General features: G+C 50.1%; 1 protein-coding gene across 2 annotated transcripts; it reads right to left on the bottom strand.

Annotated features, from left to right (window-relative positions):
* Positions 1–684: 684 nt before the first annotated feature.
* SEMA4A (semaphorin 4A) lies at positions 685–10,576 on the bottom strand. 2 transcript variants are annotated; one of them, XM_053475071.1, is made up of 14 exons: positions 10,347–10,576; positions 9,425–9,585; positions 9,238–9,300; positions 8,888–8,986; positions 6,726–6,837; positions 6,387–6,503; positions 5,936–6,075; positions 5,381–5,553; positions 4,766–4,916; positions 4,198–4,387; positions 2,990–3,108; positions 2,514–2,677; positions 2,311–2,429; positions 685–2,021 (listed from the first exon to the last, which is right to left on the bottom strand). In XM_053475071.1, the coding sequence occupies exons 1-14, from the start codon at positions 10,537–10,539 to the stop codon at positions 1,360–1,362; spliced, it is 2,463 nt and encodes an 820-aa protein (XP_053331046.1). In that variant the 5' UTR covers positions 10,540–10,576; the 3' UTR covers positions 685–1,359. The 2 variants fall into 2 exon arrangements, with proteins under 2 accessions (XP_053331046.1, XP_053331047.1); XM_053475072.1 differs by having other exon boundaries at positions 2,311–2,426.
* Between the last annotated feature and the right edge of the window lie 14,127 nt (positions 10,577–24,703).

Below are 24,703 nucleotides of genomic sequence, written 5' to 3'. Positions count from 1 at the left end.
CTCCGTTCCCCCTGTCGCTCATACTCCGTTCCCCCTGTCGCTCATACTCCGTTCCCCCTGTCGCTCATACTCCGTTCCCCCTGTCGCTCATACTCCGTTCCCCCTGTCGCTCATACTCCGTTCCCCCTGTCGCTCATACTCCGTTCCCCCTGTCGCTCATACTCCGTTCCCCCTGTCGCTCATACTCCGTTCCCCCTGTCGCGCATACTCCGTTCTCCCTGTCGCGCATACTCCGTTCTCCCCGTCGCTCATACTCCGTTCTCCCCGTCGCTCATACTCCTTTCTCCCTGTCGCTCATACTCCGTTCTCCCCGTCGCTCATACTCCGTTCTCCCCGTCGCTCATACTCCGTTCTCCCCGTCGCTCATACTCCTTTCTCCCTGTCGCTCATACTCCGTTCTCCCTGTCACTCATACTCTGTTCTCCGTCGCTCATACTCCGTTCTCCCTGTCGCGCACACTCGTTTCTCTACCTCCTGGCCCCGGTACGTTGTATATTGCTCAGTGCACAATGTCGCGCATGAGTTTATAATCATCATAGAGGCCCAGAGGTGCTGTGCATGTTCACTGTGTATATGTACGTATGCCATCCTCTACTGCGTGTGCATACTGTGTCGCGTCTGCTACACGCGTGTTCCTCCTGCCATCTGTTTCTGTATAGGCCCTGAATACACTGACACACGTACTTGTTTACAGAGAAACATTAAAAATGTCATTTTAATTGTACATAAATAAAACCAAAATATACACAAAGCATGGTGGGTGGCACATGGAATTGGACGTGGCCCCCCCATAATACTGATAGGGTGTGGAATTCAGGGTATCCCCCGAAAAATGATGACCCCTGCCATAGATGCAGGCTACTCTGTGACAGGAGAAGACAGGGTTAATCATACAGGATGCCCTGATACGGAGTCCGGTACCTGCTCTTCACCGGAGCTTCACATTTATGTAAGTGAGGGACCCAAACAGAAGCCAGCCTTTACAGTACAACTCCTATCACCCAAAGCACCGGAACGACGCTGGCCCCAGTCCACCCCCCCAGTCCTGGGAACAGTCCAGGCCGAGGGGTTTTTTTTTGCGCAGTCTTGGGCATTTACTAAACATCTTGGGTCTGGCGGAACTTGTGCTGCTGTTCACATTATAAAACACCTTACAGAATAAAAGCAGAAGTCCATGGCCGAGCGCGCTCCTCCGGTGTGCTGCGCGCATGTTGACGTCTGAATCGTAGATCCCTTTGGAGATCCCGCGTTGGTTGCGATCAGCAAAGGAAGGGCAGGGTGACCTCAAACTCCTGCCACGTGGAATGTAACGAGAGACATCAACAAACCGAAGACACAAGCGATGGCGATCGACGACACTTAGACATCCGACGCATCCTCGGCCCCGCCATGGGACGACCGGAGTTTCACGCTGTTGTTATCCAGGTCCATCTTGCCGTCTGCCCCACTCAGAGGCACGCAGCACACCTTGGCAACGTCCCTGTCGCTTTGGTAGACCCCATTTTGTCCTGGGTTCCCCTGGGCTTTGGCGGCAGACAGTTTTTCTGTCTCCGGGGTGCTGCACCCCTGAATTTTAGTCTTGGCCTTTAGCTTGTCTCGCCAGCCATACAGGGCAAAGCCTAAGATCACGCAGATGGTCGAAACCAGCAAGACGGTGACCACCACAAACTGGGTGTAGTAACTGCGGTTGTCGCTGCTCGGTGACATCTCCACGTCATTGTCCTGTAGGGCCTTGTTGCTGTCATCCGTGTTGGGGGAATTCTTATGTCTCACGTCCACCCCGCTGGGGTCTTTGACCCAATACTTGGCCACCAGGTAGGTGAATCCGTTCTCCGATGCCCAGCACTCGTACAGCCCCAAGGTGTCGCTCTTAACGATGATCACCAGCGTGTCCTTGGAAGCGATCATCTGCTTGTTGGAGGGTTTGAGCATTGGATGCCTCCAGCTGTAGGTGGCCAGGGCAGACAGTTGGGGGCAGTGCAGCTTCAGTATAGTGTTATAGGAGACTGTGTAGCTTGCAACTGAGGGGACAGAAAGGAAAGATGTCAGTAGAGACTCACACACTGATGGTCGATAGCCATTTAATATAAAAGCAGATTCCTGTGTATCATACATATATATCATAAATCCAATGATTGGAATGTGATGCCGTTAAGTGATTAGTTTGGTGGATCGCCATTTTTGTCCCGGTATCTCTGCGCGGTGGTATGGACAGGACCTACTGGTGGAGAAGACTGGATGGACCGTCTCACCGCCATGAAACATCGTACATCTCAGCAGGATGTCTCTGTCAAAAGGCCTGTGTCTTACCTCGCACCAGTTTGGTGTCCGAGTCCTGCGTCGGTCTGGAAGCTCTGCCTTTTGGCTCAGGGCTCAGGCAGGTGCTGTTGGGGTTTCCGGACTCCACGTCCTGTAACCATAGCTCGCTGCTGGAATAAGGACGTTTCTGGGGTTAATAACCGGGAAATCTGCATTCTCCCTGTGGTTCGCTGCTCTTCACGTTTATTACTTACTTTGTGCTGGGCTTATTCTGGACTCCTCTGCACTTGTGGCTCTCTCCGTCCCATGCGCAGTAAGGGTCTCTGGCCAAAATACAGTCAAAACAGCTGGTGTACACACTGCAGTTGGCGAGGGGCACCTGGGCGATGCCGGAGGAGTAACCGATGTACAGGACCCTCTGTCACAAACATAGAAGAGGAGCCTGTTACTGCTGGACTGGTCACATGACCGACAGGAAGCATGATTTTGGTTGGTAACTGGTGCTTTGTTGTTGCGGGAGCAGTGGGAGAAGACGGCTACTGCCCATGGTCCCGTCTGCCAGGTGACTGGCTGGGAAGAAGCTGGCGCTCATAAAAGGCGTGGTGTATCTCGGCAGACATTTATTTTGAAACCCTCCTGCACCATGGAATAGTTTTGGCTTCCTAAAAGTCGTCGTATAGCGTAATGGCTCTGGGCCGATGCGCTATCAGTGTGTTTGTGGTCTGGTTACCTTGCCGGGGACCAGGAGGAGGCTCTGGACGGGCTCCTGGTTGGCCAGGACCTCCAGTTCCTCAATGATATGCGACTCTCTGCCATTCACCAGGACAACCTTGTGCAAGAAGCCTTTATCTGGAAGAGACGTGATACAGTGCGCATTGTGTGAAGAACAACAGAGAGCTTTGAGGAACTTGTTTGGGTAACATACAGTTAATGCTTTCCCTAAGTGGAACAGCAGCTTTACCAGGCTCGATATCTGTCGACTACTCACAGCCGCGAATCATTACATAAGCTCTCTCTCCACTTACAATGGGGTTCCATTCTGAGGAACCCACCTTAAGTCGAATGCACATACGGCTGCATGCGGTGTAGCTCTATCAGCTTTGGGTTACCACGGCAACGTACTGATTGTGTATTGCTGTCGCACCATCGTACAGCCAGGAGCAGCTGCAGTTCCAGCTTATAGGGGACGCATTATGGGGTGGGTGGGCCGAAGACGTGCTCTGTATATTATTACACATTGTGCGTTGTGTCAAAAGAAATTTGGTTGCAAATTGCTCTTATCGCCATGGCAACCAAAGAATGGGTCCAATCAGCAGGACTGTTTCTGAATCTAGTGCCCAGCGTGTCTCCTGTTTTATTTCATATAAATTGGGATGATTTATCAAAGTGTGACAAGCGCAAACACAGAGACGGTTGTAACTAAACGTGTGGCGGTACCATCATCATCCAGAACACGTACATGTATGAAGAATGTACATACGATCCATACGCATTGTTCCCACTGTATTAGTATCGCACGGGCCTTTGATCCGTCACCCCCCGGCTGTATCGGAGGACCCCCATATATGTCGTGCTGTATCTCTCACCCTCTTGGTGCTGCTGGACCCCCTCCTGATTGAGTCCTTAATAAAGGTTTGTCTGCACTGGGGTAACACAAAGTGCCCCAGGACGGGGTGGCAGAATTATATATATTTGGAGGTAATTAGATTGATATTAGGGGATAAATAGAGACAGATATTAGTGTATAATTAGATATATTAGTTAGATAATTCACCCCGATCACCTCCCGGGGGGGGGTCACTTTTTGGTATACTTGGGGCAGGATGGTGAATTTCATGTTATTACTTGACTGTGTTTTTGTTTATAAAGGGTAAATCCCACGTAGCACAAAGCGGCGGCTCGGGTGATGTGTGTGTGTGCGTGTGTTCAGGACGGTACCTGTGCCCAGGAACATGACGGTGTAGTTGTGTCTGGAGATGCCCTGCACCGAATCGATGGCGATCTGCGTGTATTGCACGCTCTGTTTGATGAGCAGAGGGACCCGTCCAGGCGGAGAGACCTTTTCGTCCATCAGGAAATGGTCTTTCATGAAGTTCAGGTCCGTGTCGGAGAACTTCCCCGAGATGCACTGCAGGTGAGAGGACACAGAAGAGGGTCAGGAATCTGTTTCTGTGGGGCTTCCCTGGGCCAAGGTCTGCCTACAGCTAATCACTGTTAGTATTTGGGGGTCACCATAATGGATTCTATCTGTTGGGCAAAGCCACAATGTGGAAGGGGCTCTGATTCTTGTGTGCGTTGAACGGGTCATTGGGGCTCCTCATGCCTCGCTGCTTCTGATGTCACCTACGGATATTTCTGCACCCGTGTAGGAGGGGCTCCCTATTATTTATTCACTTTGCCTCCTTGACAGGACCCCCAGTCAGGGTTCTGCCTTGTGCTACTATCGGCCACCTTCCTCCTCCTTAAGTGTTCCTGTGGCAGCGTTTGGGGCCCGCCGGGTACTCACACTGCCAGGACGCGGGTTTGACACGATTCCTGTGTACGTCGTCCACCTTGAGCTCTCCTTGTTCTGTTCCTTATAGTTTCCATTGAACACTCTTTCTATGTCCTTCAGCCTATAGGAGCAGACCGCGGAGCTGCTGGAGCCTCCAACTTGCCTGTTAGGACGAGAGAGAAGATCAAGTAACGGGGCGAGCGGCAAGAGGATGATGAGAGGCCTGTCCACCAAGTGTCGTGGTAGATGGGGCACACCAGCACCACACGGGGCCCCTGATAGCTCTGTAGAGGGTTTTGTAGATCTATATACTGCCCATATTAATAGAATAGCTATTGGGAAAAGCAATTTCTTGTGCAGATGTAAATGTGAAGCAATCCTCATAACAACCAATAGAATGTTCCCCCTGTTTGCTCTCCATTTACATAACGTACATAACCCCTGCAGACTTCCAAGATCAATATCTTCACTCGCCAAAAGATCCTGAATAATCCCACCTCAGGTTGCATGCTAGCTGGAGTTTTTGCTGCCGTTTAGTTTGTCGTCATTACTCTGGGGGCATGTGGTGGCTTCCGGGCCGCTGCTAACCGTCGCTAACCGTCTCCTCGCTCTTTGGCCAGGACTCACCATTGGGCACTGAACACACCAAAGAACGTGCTGAGCTCGGGATCGTCCGGACGCAGTACAGCCACGTGATGGAGGACGTTGAAAGGGAAGCCGTCGGGATGGGAGCAGATCAGCTGGGCCTTGAGGAATGTCGTCCACTTCTTCTGGAGAACCTTGTCCCCTCCAACATCATTCTGTAAGACGGAGGTAAGTGTAAGCGATCCCTAACCACAGGCACTGCAGGCAGTAGTACTCCGCATCTCCGCCCGGGCTGATATGGGGCTGCCGTGTACATAACATGAAAGGAGCGTGCATGGCATTGGGCTCTAGACCTGCTCCCAGAACATGCAGAGCGGGCTGCATCCGCACTCAGCACCCTTGCAGCTCCTGGGGGCAGCCATCTTCCCGCCACTCAAAGCCACATCAGTACTCTCCTGACCTATAACGAATGTTGGCCATCACAGCAGACAGCTTTAGACTTCAACTACTACCCCTCCTAGGGGGCATCAAACGCCCTCCGTGTTGAGAATCCCCCCGATGATCCCATACCCGGACACTGCTCCCAGCTCTACACACCTTGCAGACCCGCGCTACCCGCGACACCGTCAGCTTTTCAAAGAAGTCAAACTCTCTGGCGGTCTCTTCGAAGAAGAAATACACCTTACTGTCCACTGCGTGGCCGGGCAAATTAAACGATCCCACGAACGAAGCATCGGCTGCAGAGAAAGAGAACTAATTTACGTTTTCTGCAAGGTGGTTGCTCCAGGTACCTACCACCTTGACTGACAGGTTATTTCCCCACTTCCCCATTACTATGTCCCAGAACACACTATACACTTTGGGGAAATTTCCTGCCAGCAGAGGGCAGTATGCGTAAGTGTTTAATGCACAAGTCAATGCATCACAATACAATCTGCACAGACTGACAGGTATACCCAGCCAATGGGATCTCTTCCCGGCTCATCTCCCATTGGCCACCTAGTGTCCAAATGCATGATGCGCTATGAGGTAAGCACAGGTTACTCACAGTGCAGCCAGCCCAGGGACGCGTCTGTCTTCAGGTAGGTTCTGCTTCCCAGGTTCCGGAAGATAATTGGTTCGTTCCCTTGGAAGTTGTTTGTGGTCCCGGTGTAGAGCTCCCCATCTGCACGGAGAGTGACAAGTTAATCTCTCTACATGCCCAGGAATTAAAGCGTTAACAATGGATACCCCACAGTAGAGGCTGGTGACCCCTGTCTTTCCAATCATCTCATGGATGATGTCACTGACAATGACCAGGCCATTAGACTGTAAGCTCTGTGTGAAAGGCAGTTCCCACACAAGCCTTCTCTTTATTTCTTCTGCCTGGTGGCCGCTCTATACTTACCTACTACCACAGCAGTGTGTTTGTGCTGGGGGTCAAAGGGTGACTGGCCTTTGCCGTCGACGGTGACAATTTCTCCTTTGATGTTCGTGACAAACGAAAAGGTTTCAAGATCCTGGGAAAAAACGAAACACCGTCAAAGCGGGTACAACGTACTGCTACAGCGAGCTAACTCTCTGCTTACAAACTACACGGTAAGCCCCTTGGAACAGGATGCCATGTTCTGCCACCAGACTGTCAGCTCCTATATGAAAGCCTTAATGACGGGCCTCTTAAGAGCATTGCCTATACACACGCCTGTCCATGCACACATATACACTGACACATTTACACATACACCCTTGGCAACCATACAAATACACTGCCCTTACATACTACTGCCCATATACACACTCTGCCCTTACATACTACTGCCCATATACACACTCTGCCCCTACATACTACTGCCCATATACACACTCTGTCCTTACATACAACTGCCCATATACACACTCTGCCCTTACGTACTACTGCCCATACACACACATACACTGCCCTTACAAAATACTGCCCATATACACACTCTGCCCTTACATACTACTGCCCATATACACACTCTGCCCTTGCGTACTACTGCCCATACACACATACACTGCCCTTACATGATACTGCCCATATACGCACTCTGCCCTTACATACTACTGCCCATATACACACTCTGCCCTTGCATACTACTGCCCATACACACTCATACACTGCCCTTACATAATACTGCCCATATACACACTCTGCCCTTACATACTACTGCCCATATACAATCATACACTGCCCTTACATACTACTGCCCATATACACACTCTGCCCTTACATACTACTGCCCATGTACACACTCTGCCCTTACATACTACTGCCAATATACACACTCTGCCCTTACATACTACTGCCCATGTACACTCATACACTGCCCTTACATACTACTGCCCATATACACACTCTGCCCTTACGTACTACTGCCCATATACACACATACACTGCCCTTACATACTACTGCCCATATACGCACTTTGCCTTTACATACTACTGCCCATACACACTCATACACTGCCCTTACATAATACTGCCCATATACACACTCTGCCCTTACATACTACTGCCCATATACACTCATACACTGCCCTTACATACTACTGCCCATATACACACTCTGCCCTTACATACTACTGCCCATATACACTCATACACTGCCCTTACATAATACTACCCATATACACACTCTGCCCTTACGTACTACTGCCCATACGCACACATACTACTGCCCATACACAATACTGCCCATATACACACTCTGCCCTTACGTACTACTGCCCATACACACACATACACTGCCCTTACATACTACTGTACATACACTTCTCATTACATACTACCCATACACACATACACCTGACATACACTGTCCTTACTCACACACTTATACAGATACACAGCCCTTACACACATACACTTACACTACCCGTACACACACATACACTGCCTTTACATACTAGTACACATACAATACCCTTACAGACACCTGCCTGTACACTCACACACATGCAGACATACACTTCCTTTACATACTACTGCCTTACACACACCTGCACACATCCACTAACCTTACACATGCCTGCCCATACATAAATATATACACATACACTGGCCTTACACACGCCTGTCCATATGCACATATATACACATACACTGGCCTTACACACGCCTGTCCATATGCACATATATACACATACATATACCTTACAAATGCGTTCCTGTACACATTCACTGCCTGTACATATGTACATACTTATACGCATACACACATGTATCACGTAGTGATTAGGGAGCACAAAAACGGAGGTCTTCAGTGACCCTCCTCAGTGTGCGCCTCCTACTAAGTCTGAATCCCTGGCTCCCCGCTACTGGGCAGTTACCCCTGGTCAACTGCCATATGTCCCTATGCGTTAAGACACCACTGGCCTTAATCACACATCAGGCATATCAGCAGTGATTAGCAGGGGACCTGGCCGTGAATATCTATGCCAATGAAACCCCTTCCCCCACATCTTCTAGATGTCATGCAGTGTCTGCCCCGGTCTGTCTTTCTTTCTGTGTATGGACCAGGCACTAGACACAGGAGTGTTCCCACTTACGATGTAGGAGCAGATGGGGCTGAAGGAGTTGGTGCCGCAGGTATACAGGTGAGTGTCGTTCACAGGAAGCAAGATCCGGATAAAGTTAAAGCAGTCGGTCTGCGGGAAAACAGACAATCAGCTGACTAACCCAAAAAGATCACCCCCCCCCATACAACACCCCATTGGGGGCTTATCCCTAGAGGGTCTTCATTGCACACTGGCTACTCCATGCCATGGAGTGGGCGAGCTCGTATCCAGTGTCTACCCTTGTCTTTAGGACTGTCCATGGCCACTGGCGGCTGAATCTGGACAGTCCTGGGATAAGATACCTGATTATTATTTTTAGAAAAGGCTAATTAATCCCTTACCTCGTTGCTCTTTGCCTTTTGTACGCAGTTAAAGATGTGTGCTGGGCTGGACGGCCAGAGGATCTGAGAGAGAAATGACAGCCAGAGTTACCCAAACCTGCTGAAAACGCTAAAACCACATCTAACCTGTGAATGTTAAAAGGTTGCCGGAGCGACAGGTAAGATCGCTGGTCCACGGAGATCTCACCTGCTTCAGTAGCTGGATGCTCCCCGACTCCTTGATGCTGAAGGAGAGGACATTGTCCCTGGCGCCCACATACAGCTTCTCCTGGTCGTTGCTGAGGTGGAACTGGTTATAGTTGCGCACGTTCTCCAGGCTGAACGTGCTCACAGGTCTGGTGGGGTCTCCTGAAACACCATGGACACAAATTCACATCTACCAGGCCAAGAGACGTGGTGAGGAGCATGGGTGTGGGTTTAAATTCACACTGTTAATTATTACAATGCTTTTTGAGTGGACAAAATATTACACATGCTGGAACAGTGAGACATGCTCTGACCAGAAGAGCTAACAATCCAAAGGAAGCTACCTACAGCTATACCATATGGAACTTTTCTACCTAAAGGCAGTGACGTGTGCACAGGAATATACGTGTGGAGCTAAATGAATGTCGGGGATCTGATGTATGTGTTACATGTAACTGATACACGCATGTAAAACTGAAGCCATGACGGGGTGGGGAGGGGGACCGGTCTGTCTCCGTTTTGTTACACAGGAAGTCAAGTGTCTGTGCATTCACTTCCTGTTACCAGCCTGCGGTTGTACAAGTGGATTTTCTTGTTTGACGTGTTACATGGTATGTTTAACCCCGCTTGATCTGCCTGAAATGTGCTGGTTTTGTAGGAATGTTGTTTTTACCAGAATTACTACAAAGTCTTTTACTTTATAGCTGTCCCCACTGCCCCACGCTAACAAATTTAGGGGGTTACGTGTGACATCACTCTACCAGCACACCGTCAGACACTGCGTGGTGATGTCATCGCAGGGTGAGCTGAATTAGGTAGGGGATGAGAAAGGATACGCTTAAAAGGTTAATACGCCAGTGTTGTGAAATTAGAGCCTCCCAGCCCCCTGTGGGGTCGTACCCCCTCACCCTGCTGTCACTTACCTCGCTGGAAGGTGATGCGAGGAACTTGCTCTGCAGGGACACAGCTCAGCCCGGCCAGTACCAGCCAAAGGCCCACGAGCCAGGTGGCCATGGTGAGGAGACCGCACTTACAGCTCCCGAAACACGCTGCACGTCCAGCACTGCAGAGACAAGGAGCGGAGCATGTTACAGAGATCACGCTTCCAAACATCATGTTACATGACCGGAGCTCGCCTACTCACCCTCCAAACAGCCGAAGCCGTGTCCAAATGCTCAGTGACATGGTGAGTCGGTGTGACAGTCTGACACAGACTGTATGTAAAATAGTGTTACGCATAAGCAAATATACAAAGGTCTTTTTAACCCCATGTGCTAAATGCAGCCACTGACGTTGTACAAGCCTAAAATAAAAAAACAACAGCGTGGTACCGGCACATTTCCTTAAGTGCATTGATCTGTGTGTTCCACGTAACACGTTTACTATGACATATCTGTAACAGCATCACGGGAAAGAGTGGAGTCTGAAGATGTCTTACACCCTGTAATCATTAACACTCAAAAGTCTGCCACGTGCTGCCCACATCACACTGAGCCCTAAAGAGGTGAATTTACACAGAGAGGCCACTCACAGTCCCTGCACTTACCCGGCTGTGTACTGCCTCTCTCTGCCCTGGCTATTACCTGGGTGAGCGGCTTCTCCCCCCCCCAGCTATTACCAGGATGCGCGGCCTCTCCCCCCCAGCTATTACCTCGGTGCCCGGCCTCTGCCCCCCCCCGGCTATTACCTGGGTGCCCGGCCTCTCCCCCCAAGCTATTACCTGGGTGCGCGGCCTCTCCCCCCCAGCTATTACCTTGGTGCGCAGCCTCTCCCTCAGCTATTACCCGGGTGCGTGGCTTTACCTGCTGCTAACCGGCCATTACCTGGGTACGTGGCCTGTCCCCCCTAACCGCAAATTACCTGGGTGCTGATCGTGGGACCCGCGTGGTTAAGCCAGCTACCAGCTGAGCAGTAATGACAGATCTAGCTGTTGCACCCGTCACCAAACCCACAGGAAACCTGTTAAATGCAGAAGGCTCTGTCTCAATATCACGCCAGCAGTGTCCGTAATTACAGAAACCTCTGCTGCGACTGACGGGGGCTGCAAACAGGACCCCCAAGCTGAGTCACAAATCCGCTCTCAATTCCTCCAGCTACCCACACACCTTAAAATACAACCTATTTGCCACTTACACTCAGCACTGAGGCTGCCCTTACTGTGCCTTTAGTGGCAAAGGGGTGAGGTTAGACTAATAACAAAACGTGGCTTCCCGGGAGATTCAGCGCTGCAGCCCAATGCCAGTCTGCAGTAGGAAAGCAGTTGTTGGTATCAATGAGGAGGCAAACATATTTTCCATCGGCTCTTGTGTTATTGGCATCGTTTGGACTTTATCCAAGAGGGGCGATATAGCACCGTACCCCCATGCTAAGCAGATACAGATTAGCCGCATATTGTCTGAGCATGATAGAGGAAGTTGGCAGCAGGAAGGCACACTTCCTCTCTTTCACACCCCAGCCTCAGACTGTAACTGACAATGTTCAGAGCCACAAGAGACTACCCCTTCATCTTAAAGGTCTGTTGCACTTAGACAAGACAATAAACTGAGAAGATCTGTAATTCTTTAAATCACATAAGAAGGCTTTTCTCAATATATGGCAACAACCTATCAGTGGCAGCTTTTGTGTCACATGACAAGTGTTTTACGTGATTTATAAAAATATTTCTGGGAAGGGTTTGTGCTTTCAGCCGGGATGCGAGTGATATTTCTACTACATCATTTAGTTATGAAGGTGTTTAAAGCTGCTGTTCCACCCACACTACTGATTTTAACATAACGCACGCAGATCCGTGATTTTCACCTTTTCTCTGCTTTAGTATGAAAATGCAGTCTTACAGCAAGAATACATTGCGTGCTGGTTTCGCTTCCGCTCACCTTGTATATATATGAACAGTGAGGGGTAGGAAGAGGTGTGGATCAGAGTGCGATATGAGTCTCAGAACCTGGCGATACGTGTCAGCCTGTAAAACGTGAACATTTGGGGGCAAATTACAACCTTCAGTGCTGCCTCTCCCTGATGGAAATGACATGTTACAGCTCTGCATGTATGTATCACGTGAGGACACAGTCTTTTGCTTTAAAGAGGACTGTCCTAGTCGTCGTAAAATCAAATGGCAGATAGGGAATTTAATCCTTTAAATGCCAGTACTCAAGGGGTTAATCAGCTCCCCCCCATTTAGGTGTAATGAAATCGATTCCGCTGACTCCCTTCTGAATACACAACACGACGTCGAGATTTGATAATCAAATACGAGCCGTGCAAATACTGCGGGTGGTGAGGAGGTCGGCGTCCCGGGATTATCCCCTAACAACCCGCAGCCTCAGCCTCAAAATCTACCTTTAACTTTCCTTGCAAATGACCCCAAAGTGACCCCTCCCAGAGCCCAACTGGGAATGAAGTCCTGGAAGTAACGGAATGTCGGCCCCCTTTTTTCCTGGTGCCATTTTGGGCACACTGCACACGGCGGGTTCTGGCCACGATCATTTTTGTATTTAAAAAACATATCCGTTATAAATGAAATACATATGAAAATACATAGTTCATAATATTGTGGGCCATGACATCATGTAGTGGATTAGGAGCAGCTGAGACAGATTTACTTTACATAACGTGGAAAAGCATTTTAAGTATGAAAGTAACTATTTTCCACATAAAATAAGTAACGTGATACGCTGTGAAAGCTATTTCTTTGTTTAAAAAACTTTGCTTTCCGTTGGAGTGGATGTATGTAAGTGTGAGTGCATAGTGTCATAGTTACTGTGTGTATACATCTATGGTGTAAGCATGGCTGTATGTATATGTTTTAGAGTAGGTATGTATAAGTATTTGTGAGTCAGGAGGAAGCAGGGTCTTATATCCACGTCAGAAGCCACACCCTGTTCCCTCCTGGCATGGCGGTAAGGAAACCTGCCTGGTGGTTAAAGGATAGTTGGTTCAACTCCCGCGGGATACATTATGGCGTTAAATTGTAAGTATAGGTAGTTATAGTGTTTCTATGTGTATATATCTCTGGTGTCAGAATGGCTATATATAGTTTTAGCGTAGGTAGGGAGAAAGCAGGCATCATATTTCCATGGCAAGGAGACAGCAGTGGTTGCCTGGCGGTGTAAGGGTAAATTACTCCTACTATGCTCCGAAGGATGGCTCGTTCAACTCCGACCAGCTCTTTTATGGTGTTAAAGGGTAAGTATATACTGTTATAGTTGTTCTGTGTTTGTATATCTCTTTAGTGTTAGAGTGGCTGTATGTAACTTTTTAGAGTGCGTAGAGAAAAAACAGGCATCATATTCCCATGACAAAGAGTCAACGCTGGCTGCCTGGTGGTGTAAAGGTAAGTTAACCAGCCTGCCGTTCCAAGGATCGCTGGCTCAACTCCCATTATTTCCTCTATGGTTTTAATGCATATAGAATGTAAATATTGTTTTAAGTATGTTTCTGTGTTTGTATATATAGTGTAGAGGCATCCAAACCAACTGCCTGGTGGTGTAAAGGTAAAGTAACCTGCCTACCATACCAAGTATCGCTGGTTCGAATCCTGATGTATATATTGTTTTAGAGTAGGGGAGTATATATAAGTATATGTGAGTCGGGAGAAAGCAGGGTCATATATCCACGGCGAGAAAGCCAAACCAATTACCTGGTGGTGTAAAGGTAACGTAACCTGCCTACCATACCAAGGATCGCTGGTTCGAATCCTGATAAATATATTGTTTTAGAGTAGGGGAGTATATATAAGTATATGTGAGTTCGGGAGAAAACAGGGACATATATCCACGGCGAAAAAACAAAGCCAACTGCCTGGTGGTGTAAAGGTAAAGTAACCTGCTTACCATACCAAGGGTCGCTGGTTCGCATCCTGATGAGTATATTGTTTTAGAGTAGGGGCGTATATATAAGTATATGTGAGTCGGGAGAAAGCAGGGTCATATATCCACGGCGAGAAAGCACGGTCGGCTGCTCGGTGGCGTGAAGGTATAGTTGCCTGCCTGACATACAATGGATCGCTGGTTCGAATCCACATGATGACTTCTGCACGTAAGTATGCTGTGTGGCTCTGCTTGTGTGTGCCAGTGGATGGTGTTAAAGTGGCTCTGTGGCACTCTAACATCAGATGCTTACATACACATCTACAGCCTCACCTGCATACACATAGCCGGTTGTGGACAAGGTCGCCGATAACACCTGAAGGTTGCGGTAAGCCGTGTGTCCTCGCACGCAGTGACCGAAAACACTGGTTTCGGAATGTGTGCGCATCCGCTTGACCCGTTCCTGTCCATGCACAGTAGCCCACACAGCGACTTACATGGAGAATCATCATGGTGGATACGATACCGGAGATCTGGAGTATGACGGGGCATCACCAGCAACCACCCCTTTCCTTCTCTCTGCTTCCTTCAGGACTCTAATGAAACAAACATAATATACTCTTTGTATATTGTGAGACAAAGAACCCCCTGCAGGGGCTTTTACCCCACCATCCATGCAACATGAATAGAGTATAGTCTAATTAACTAACTAAACACTTAACTAACTAAAACACTTAGTATATAGTAAAAACACTTAGTATATAGTATTTATTAAACACTATTCATTAAGTGTTTTAAATACTATATACTAAGTGTTTAGTTAGTTAAGTGTTTAGTTAGTTAAGTGTTTAGTGTTTAGTTAGTTAAGTGTTTAAATTATACTCTATTCATGTTGCATGGATGGTGGGGTAAAAGCCCCTACATGGGGGGGTCTTTGTCTCACAATATACAAAGAGTATATTATGTTTGTTTCATGTCCAGAAGGAAGCAGAGAGAAGGAAAGGGGTGGCTGCTGGTGATGCCCCGTCATACTCCGGATCTCCGGTATCGTATCCGCCATGATGATTCTCCATGTAAGTCGCTGTGTGGGCTACTGTGCATGCACAGGAACGGGTCAAGCAGATGCGCACACATTCCAAAACCTTTTCCGCAACCAGTGTTTTCAGTCACTGCGTGCGAGGACACACGCCTTACCGCAACCTTCAGGTGTTATCGGCGACCTTGTCCACAACCGGCTATGTGTATGCAGGTGAGGCTGTAGATGTGTATGTAAGCGTCCGATGTTAGAGTGCCACGGAGCCACTTTAACACCATCCAGTGGCACACACAAGCAGAGCCACACTACGCACTTACGTGCAGAAGTCATCATGAGGACTCGAACCAGTGATCCATTGTATGTCAGGCAGGCAACTATACCTTCACGCCACCGAGCAGCCGATTGTACTTTCTCGGCGTGGATATATGACCCTGCTTTCTCCCCACTCACATATACTTATATATACGCCCCTGCTCTAAAACAAGGTATTCATCAGGATTCGAACCAGCGATCCTTGGTATGGTAGGCAGGTTACTTTACCTTTACACCAACAGGCAGTTGATTTTCCTTTCTCGCCGTGGATATATGACCCTGCTTTCTCCTGACTCACATATACATATATGCCCCTACTCTAAAACAATATATACATCAGGATTTGAACCTGTGATACTTGGTAGGGTAGGCAGGTTACTTTACCTTTACACCACCAGGCAGTTGGTTTTGTTTTCTCGGCGTGGATATATGACCCTGCTTTCTCCCGACTCACATATACTTATATATACTCCCCTACTATAAAACAACATGTTCATCAGGATGCGAACCAGCGATCCTTGGTATGGTAGGCAGGTTACTTTACCTTTACACCACCAGGAAGCTGGTTTTGCTTTCTCAGCGTGGATATATGACCCTGCTTTCTCCTGACTCACATATACTTATATATACGCCCCTACTCTAAAATAATATATACACTCAATAGCTATGCATTAACACCACCTTGTAGCCATCTGGATTCAAACCAGCGACCCTTTGCATGCTGGGCTGGTTACCTTACCTTTACACCACCAGGTCTGCAACCGGCTCTGCTTCCTCGCCTAAGGAATATGATGCCTATCATCTCCTGACTCACAAATACTTACATGCACCTACGCTAACACGATACATGCCCTTTAAAATTATGCATTGCTAACACCATATATATATATATATATATACACACAAAGTAACTCTAACAATACATACTTACACTTTAACACTAAAACATGTAACGCGGTATGAACCGGCAACCCTTTGCCCATCAAGCGAGGTATATTACCATTACTCTATCAGGGAATAGGAGGTGACGCGCCGCCATGACCCTGTTTTCTCCTCACTGACATTTACTGACATATACCCTCTCTAAAACATTACATACACCCTACATATATACACACAGCAACTGTAACAATACATACTCACACTAACACAATAAAGGAGCCTCGAAAACACTAGATACAGCAATACCAAATCTAAATAAATAAATACACTGCAACATACTTACACGCAATAAATAGCCTATTGGGGTTTGAACCAAAGACTGCTTTCTCCTGACTCACATATACTTATATATACGCCACTACTCTAAAACAATATATACATCACAGAGGATGCACCAGGATTCAAGCCACTGATCGTATGGTAGGCAGGTTACTTTACCTTTACACCACCAGGCAGTTGGGTCTGTGTTCTCGCCGTGGATATATGTCCCTGCTTTCCCCTGACTCACATATACTTATACGCCCCTACTCTAAAATAATATATACACTTTATATGCTTTAACTCCACAGAGGAGACTTTGGGAATCGAGCCAGCAATCTATTGTATGGCAGGCAGGTTACTTTACCTTTATGCCACCGAGCAGCAGATGGCGCTCTCGAGCCGTGGATATATGACCCTGATTTCTCCCGACTTACATATACTTATATGCATCCACTCTAAAACATTAGCTACAACCACTGTGACACCATAGATATATATACACATATATATAACAACTATAAAAATATATACTTCCATTTCAACACCCTACAGGATCTGAACCAACACAACCCATACGCTATACAGGTAAGACATCTAACCTTTACACCACAAGAGAGGTAGGCTCTGTTACTTGCCACAAATATATGATGCTTGCCTGCCTCCTCCTCACATATACACACGCGCTCTAAAACATTATAAACATATATACAGCAAACTACAACTCTTGGAACACTATACAGCCCTCACCGACATGTGAATCAGCCCCGCTTATAGCACACAGGTAGGACGTCTTAACTTTACACCACCAGGGAGATGCACCCGGTGTCTGCCCATGGATATAAGATGCCTGCCTTCTCCTGACTCACGTATAGGCACCCACTCGATGCTGTATGCAACATTACATACAGCCACTCCAACACCATAAATTTCCCCCCAATGCCCCTTACTGCTGCTTTTACCGAGGCTGGGATTACTGCCCCTGCTACGTGAGTGCAAGTCGCGGCACAGTGCCCATTATCCTGCATGCCGGCAACACCCAGACGCATTGGGAATCTACAGAGGCGCCATGTGCAGACTCCAGGGCACGGGTTCACTAAACGCCGCTAACGCTGCACTTTCTTATCGCTCTGTTTCCTAGAAGGAAAATAATAAATAGATTTCCTGCCCGCGCGGGGCTCCTCGCGGATATCCACACGCAGCATGGGAGGACGGCCGCAGATTACACGGCAGGATGTTTTGAAATGTGAGCTGCGCAGGCGATCAGACAGCGAGTCAGAGTTATTACAGTGTCCTTCAGTGTAGGCAAGGACCTGCCTCTCTGGGGAGGTGGTAGCAACAACCACCAAAAGTACTGTACTTAACATCACACAAAGGTTTGTCTTCCACTATTGATAGAGGGGCAATGCACAACAAACCCCACACAGAAGCACACGGCGTGCTGGGGACAGAAATCATGTTGGGGGACCTGGATCCATGACCTGGAGGGCAGCATTGAGGGGCCCCTCAAGACGTAAGGTTTTGTCGTTCCCCAAATATTTTCGCTGCGTTGGCTACAACTCCCATCACCCCTGGCTCTCATGCTAGCGCTGTGGCTCACATCCGCTGAGATCTGTGACACTAAACGTCGGGTGTTTACATCCGTTTACTCTAATCTGATGGGAGGATCCGCAATATACCCCCCTCCGGGCACTCGGCACCAGGTGCAGGGAGACGGGGCATTGTATGATAACCAGCGGTTACACCAAAACACATACATATCACATACCTGTGCCAAGTCACCAGGAGGCGGCGGAGCGGGTGAATGCACAGTGCCCGGTGCAGCCCCGGTGTATGTATAAACACATGGAAATACGGAGGAGAAGTGCCTCTTAGCCATAGTGATTGTGTTTGCCCCCGGGGCAGGCAGGTTTCTTCACGCCCCGGGTGTATATATGTATATATATGTGTTTGTGTGTTGTGACCCTGTACTAATAAACTCCAGGCTGCTGAGTTACCTTTACAATGTATGCATTCGGACTGAATAATAACAGTGAATATAGTAATGCTCCTCCTCACTACAACTCCCATCAGTGTGAGCCACGGCAGGAGTCTTCCGGTGCTCAGCAGATGAGTGTTCTCTCGGTGTTAATGTGAGCCTGACGCTGGGTCCCAAGCAGTCACCCCAAGACACAGAGTAGTACCGAGTATCCCAGCTCTCACATGCTCAGACTGGAACCATCAGATGGCAGATGTGATAAAGACGGACACTTACCCCTTCCACGGGCGTCACAACCACGGCGTATGCGCTTTACTCTCCTATACACCCCGACTCCTGGGCACAGAGGGCTGCCAAAGTCTGGGTGCTTATGGGTTTAAAAACAAACTCCTGGGCACAGCAAGATGACTGTCCTGAAGTTTAAGGGTTAAACTCCTGGGTCCACAGAGCTGGATAGGGTATTCTCCTGGGTACTGGCGCAGTCCGGGTGCTGTAGGGTATTCTCCTGGGTACTGGCGCAGTCCGGGTGCTGTAGGGTATTCTCCTGGGTACTGGCGCAGTCCGGGTGCTGTAGGGTATTCTCCCGGGTACTGGCGCAGTCCGGGTGCTGTAGGGTATTCTCCTGGGTACTGGCGCAGTCCGGGTGCTGTAGGGTATTCTCCTGGGTACTGGCGCAGTCCGGGTGCTGTAGGGTATTCTCCTGGGTACTGGCGCAGTCCGGGTGCTGTAGGGTATTCTCCTGGGTACTGGCTCAGTCCAGGTGTTGAAGGGTTAATTCCCTGGCTACTCTCAGGATAGCCACATTCGTGGAACGGCAGGGCTCTTGGGTGGCTTCGTGGAATGAGGAAGCCACAGAAGGCTGGCACTCAATCATCCTTCAGCGAGTTTTAACAAGCCCAGCCTCTCGGCGATAATACAGAGGAGGAACACCATTAAAGAGACAGCGCCCGGACGTCCGTACTCGCATTCCACTGTACTGAGGGAGGTGTGTGCAAGGCTAGTGCTCCAGGCAGTGGTGGTAGGTGTTTGGAGATGCAGGCTGCTGACCGGACTGGCAGAGCAGATAACTCCCATCACACCCAACAGCAGAGAAAGGTGACAGCGGCATTCTCACGCGCTGCCCGGTGATGAACGAGACTGTTCTGCGAGACCCGCTGCCCGGGGAGGAATGAGACTGCTCTGCGTGACTCACTTCCCCCGCATGCACGGGATACCTGTCCGAGCGACTAACCTGCTGCTCACACATTCCTCTGACGCTGGTTGGCGGATCTGACCTCTACCTGTGACGGGAGTGAAACCACTTAAAGGAACGCTGTAATTAGTAGTAACGAGTACAGTGAAAAGCATGACAGGAATGTAACGGGTGCGTGTGTGAATATAACCAGGGGGTGAGAAACTCGGCCCACCCCACCCCACCCCGGGGGTATCCAAAGCATTCCAAACACCAGAAGCACCCAGAGAGAATCCCTTGACTGGGACCACTACCTGCCTCCAGAGACCCCACGCTTACACCCGTCCCTAAAATAACTCCCAATCTGTCACCTGGGCTGGCGGCCTAGGAGTGATGGGAATGAACTCCACATGGCCTCTGTGTATTGTGACCTGTGAGTTACTGCCAGTGCAGGAGGCTGGGGCCATTGGCACAGTCACAGGCCATGGGGCTACTTTGTGTCAGAAGCCTGCCCTATAGTTACCCAGCACGGGGTAAATATGGGAAGCAGAGTCAGTGTGCTCCCTTACCTGAAGTGTAGTGGATCCATGGGATAACCTCCCACCAGAAGAGTTAAGGTTTGCTAGCACATATGGACACAACAGACATTAACACGTGTTACTCCCCAGGTGAGTGTGACTCAGGAGGTCACTAGTCACTGAACCGGTCCCAGGGAGGGCACTGGGTCACGCATGACGATAATTTATATGGCAAGCCATTCCTCCGAGCTCAGAGAATTAACCCGTTCACTACCTGCAGGATGGCAGACCAACACCTGGGATGTGATCTGCGACTCTTCTACCTCCTCTGCTGGGAGGCCATTCCGTAACTTCAGACTGATTCAGTGCGCGCAGTGAAAGCGCGTTTGTGTGAGACCGTCAGACTAGCTGATGGCCGGCATCTTGCATGAGAAGCGCCGCGCTCGGAGGATTAAAGACCAGTATTGTTCTGCTCTGGGACCGAGCCACGGACCAAAGAAAGGGAGCTTGTATTATCTCGAGAACGTCCACGGCACAGAATGTTCTCCCACCGACAAAACCAGCCCATTAATCACAAAGCATCACAACCCCAAGAGCTGACATTCCATAGAGTATGGATTATGAGCCATCAGCCCACATAAGTGGAGACCACGCGGGGCAGTCCGTGACCTCAGGGTGACGGATAAAAGGTCTGCGACAGGAAGTGGCGGAACTTAATGTAATTTACCATCCTGCTACTGCGTGAGAAGAAACCCCGGCAGCCAGCCCTCTGCGCAGGCACACAACCACTTGTGATAAAGGGCCACGTGCGCACAGTGACTTGTGATAAAGGGCCACGTGCGAACAGTGACTTGTGATAAAGGGCCACGTGCGCACAACTTCTGTAAGCAGAGAGGAAACAACTCCATAGATTTGGCAGAAATCTGCTCTTCACGCCGGAAATGCTGTCTTGTATCACACTGACACGGCCCGTCCACGGCATGTGATGAGAGGCAGATCCCACCCGGTCCACGGCATGTGATGAGAGGCAGATCCCACCCGGTCCACGGCGTGTGATGAGAGGCAGATCCCACCCGGTCCACGGCGTGTGATGAGAGGCAGATCCCACCCGGTCCACGGCGTGTGATGAGAGGCAGATCCCACACGGTCCACGCGTGTGATGAGAGGCAGATCCCACCCGGTCCACGCCGTGTGATGAGAGGCAGATCCCACCCGGTCCACGGCGTGTGATGAGAGGCAGATCCCACCCGGTCCACGGCATGTGATGAGAGGCAGATCCCACCCGGTCCACGGCATGTGATGAGAGGCAGATCCCACCCGGTCCACGGCATGTGATGAGAGGCAGATCCCACCCGGTCCACGGCGTGTGATGAGAGGCAGATCCCACCCGGTCCACGGCGTGTGATGAGAGGCAGATCCCACACGGTCCACGCGTGTGATGAGAGGCAGATCCCACCCGGTCCACGCCGTTTGATGAGAGGCAGATCCCACCCGGTCCACGCCGTGTGATGAGAGGCAGATCCCACCCGGTCCACGGCGTGTGATGAGAGGCAGATCCCACCCGGTCCACGGCGTGTGATGAGAGGCAGATCCCACCCGGTCCACGCGTGTGATGAGAGGCAGATCCCACCCGGTCCACGCCGTTTGATGAGAGGCAGATCCCACCCGGTCCACGGCGTGTGATGAGAGGCAGATCCCACCCGGTCCACGGCGTGTGATGAGAGGCAGATCCCACCCGGTCCACGGCATGTGATGAGAGGCAGATCCCACCCGGTCCACGGCGTGTGATGAGAGGCAGATCCCACCCGGTCCACGGCGTGTGATGAGAGGCAGATCCCACCCGGTCCACGGCGTGTGATGAGAGGCAGATCCCACCCGGTCCACGGCGTGTGATGAGAGGCAGATCCCACACGGTCCACGCGTGTGATGAGAGGCAGATCCCACCCGGTCCACGCCGTTTGATGAGAGGCAGATCCCACCCGGTCCACGCCGTGTGATGAGAGGCAGATCCCACCCGGTCCACGGCGTGTGATGAGAGGCAGATCCCACCCGGTCCACGGCGTGTGATGAGAGGCAGATCCCACCCGGTCCACGCGTGTGATGAGAGGCAGATCCCACCCGGTCCACGCCGTTTGATGAGAGGCAGATCCCACCCGGTCCACGGCGTGTGATGAGAGGCAGATCCCACCCGGTCCACGGCGTGTGATGAGAGGCAGATCTCACCCCCCCTCTGTACCGCTGAGCAGAATCTGGACTCACGAAAAGCCTTAAAAAGGAGATTTCACTGATCTCCTGCATTCCTGCTAAATGCTATGACGTGGAACAAACACGGCTGCGTCACACTGATCAAAGTTGTAGCCCAGTAACGGCCAGTGGTTGCCCCAGCCTGGCTGTCACTCTGGAGGGGTTTGCCCACCAAAGCCTTTTCAGACCCCCAGGTAACGTTACTTGCCCTGTGGCAGCCACATGCAAAGCTGCCCAGATACCCCCCTCCTTGGGCAGGGTTAATACCCCGGGGTCTGGGGGTGGAAGGGCTGTTGTCAAGAAAGGAGATTAAGCCATTTAAACCCCTGAACATCTGCTTTATAGAGCCCCAGTCTCTGCCCGTGGAATTAACCCATTAAACCCAGTAATAAAGTCAGTAATGAAACACGGCTTCAGACGGGGCGCTCCAGGAAGCCACACATCCTGGCCACAAGCGTGTGCTAGGAAACTGCCCCATTTTGGCGCAGGCAAAACAATCTGTGATACATATCTCCCATAATGTGGTGGGTAGTAGATTCCTGGCTCAAACACCCAGCAGCTGTGGTACACAATTCCTTATATAACATGATGTTTCCTTTTCCTGCACATCCCCCGGGGGATTCTGCGTTAATGGCCATCCTGTCAGCGCGGTTTTCCTCTGCGTGGCTCAGACAGGGATGTTGGTACTGGGCAGTGCCATACGATGCTTTCAGCGCGCGGTGTTAGTGGCCCTGGGCAGCGCTCAGCGCAAGGTGGTTAATGTGAAGTGAGTGGTGTCCGAGGCCGGAAGATGCCCCCTCCTAGCAATCCCATTCATCCAAACAGCAGCCGAGGTCAATCATCTCACCACAGAAAGCTTTCAACAACCCAGCTCTTTCGTGAGACCCCAACTAATGCACTGCCGGTATATGGCTCCAATGGTTTCCATGGCGATTGCTCCAATTTCTGTGCTTTGCTCCAGATTTTACCCTAATAATCAAGAGTACTTCACTCTGTACCGGACCACCCATCTTACTAAACCTGCAGGTATTTGACATCATCGCACGGTTATTTTATGACCAGCAGACGAGGGGTTAAAGAGATGATGTCATAATAAAGGATCCACATAAAACACACCTAACGCTCTCAGTTTGCGCTGCGCATGCATTAAACCGTCGTGTGCCGCCAGTTAAACCAACACAATCGATTTCATGAAAAAATGTACACTTCATCCAAATCCCCCGATAAAAGATGTGAAAACAGCCAATGTTAACGCACTCACATTGTAAAGGAGTAGTGGAGCTGGAATCCGTCTCCTCCTTGCCGTGGACGGACAGACTGGGATTGGGTGTGACCCTCAGACCCTTTCACCCAGAGGATAACCCATCACTAACCTCACGGGTGGCAGATACTCAGTACCACTGCGGAAGACTCTCACCTGGCTGACGGGACTCTCCCCGCAGACTCCGGGAGCCTCCCTCGGCCGTCAGCGAGGTGGGTGGGTGTGCACCTACCCTGCTATTGTCAGCCGGTGGATTCCACATTAACGGAGGCTGCTACATCCAGGGGTTGCCATGGCTACCTCGCACCATTTAATCCCTGCTGTGGGGGGGGCGGGGGGAGACGCCAGATGTTTCGATAAAAGGCTTTCCCAGACTTAGGCGGAGAGGAGGACGACGAGACTCATCCAGCTATTGTGTGTGAAGATCATGTGGAAAACACAGCGATGACAGCTGTCACAGCCCCTTCCTCCAGGATACACACATGCGCTGCGCCTATCAGCTCTTACTAACATGCAAGCTCGCGCAGGGGCTCCTGTTAACACACACGCCACACTAGCTCGCGCAGGGACTCCTGTTAACACTCATGCCACGCTAGCTCACTCCTGTTAACACGCAGGCCTACTGCTCTAGCTCACGCAGGGACTTCTGTTAACATACAGGTCTACTGCTGTAACGTTCCACCCTTTGCTGTCTGGAATTGTTTGCTGCTCATTTTCATTACCAACCACTAGTGGCCGCCCTTGCCACTCTGAAG

Source organism: Spea bombifrons, chromosome 9 (genome assembly GCF_027358695.1).
Source record: "Spea bombifrons isolate aSpeBom1 chromosome 9, aSpeBom1.2.pri, whole genome shotgun sequence".
Classification (NCBI taxonomy): Eukaryota; Metazoa; Chordata; class Amphibia; order Anura; family Pelobatidae; genus Spea; species Spea bombifrons.
Note: the sequence above shows the minus strand (reverse complement) of the source record. Positions and strands in the feature narration are given on the sequence as shown.

What these genes read in the sequence shown, in the direction of transcription:
- SEMA4A (XM_053475071.1), bottom strand. Translation starts at nt 10,539, where the DNA reads ATGATGTTTGGAAGCGTGATCTCTGTAACATGCTCCGCTCCTTGTCTC. An exon ending in ACACACTGCTGTGGTAGTAG is followed by an intron (nt 6,504 to 6,725) that starts GTAAGTATAGAG and finishes CTCTCCGTGCAG; the next exon opens with ATGGGGAGCTCTACACCGGG. An exon ending in CAGAATAAGCCCAGCACAAA is followed by an intron (nt 2,430 to 2,513) that starts GTAAGTAATAAA and finishes TCCTTATTCCAG; the next exon opens with CAGCGAGCTATGGTTACAGG.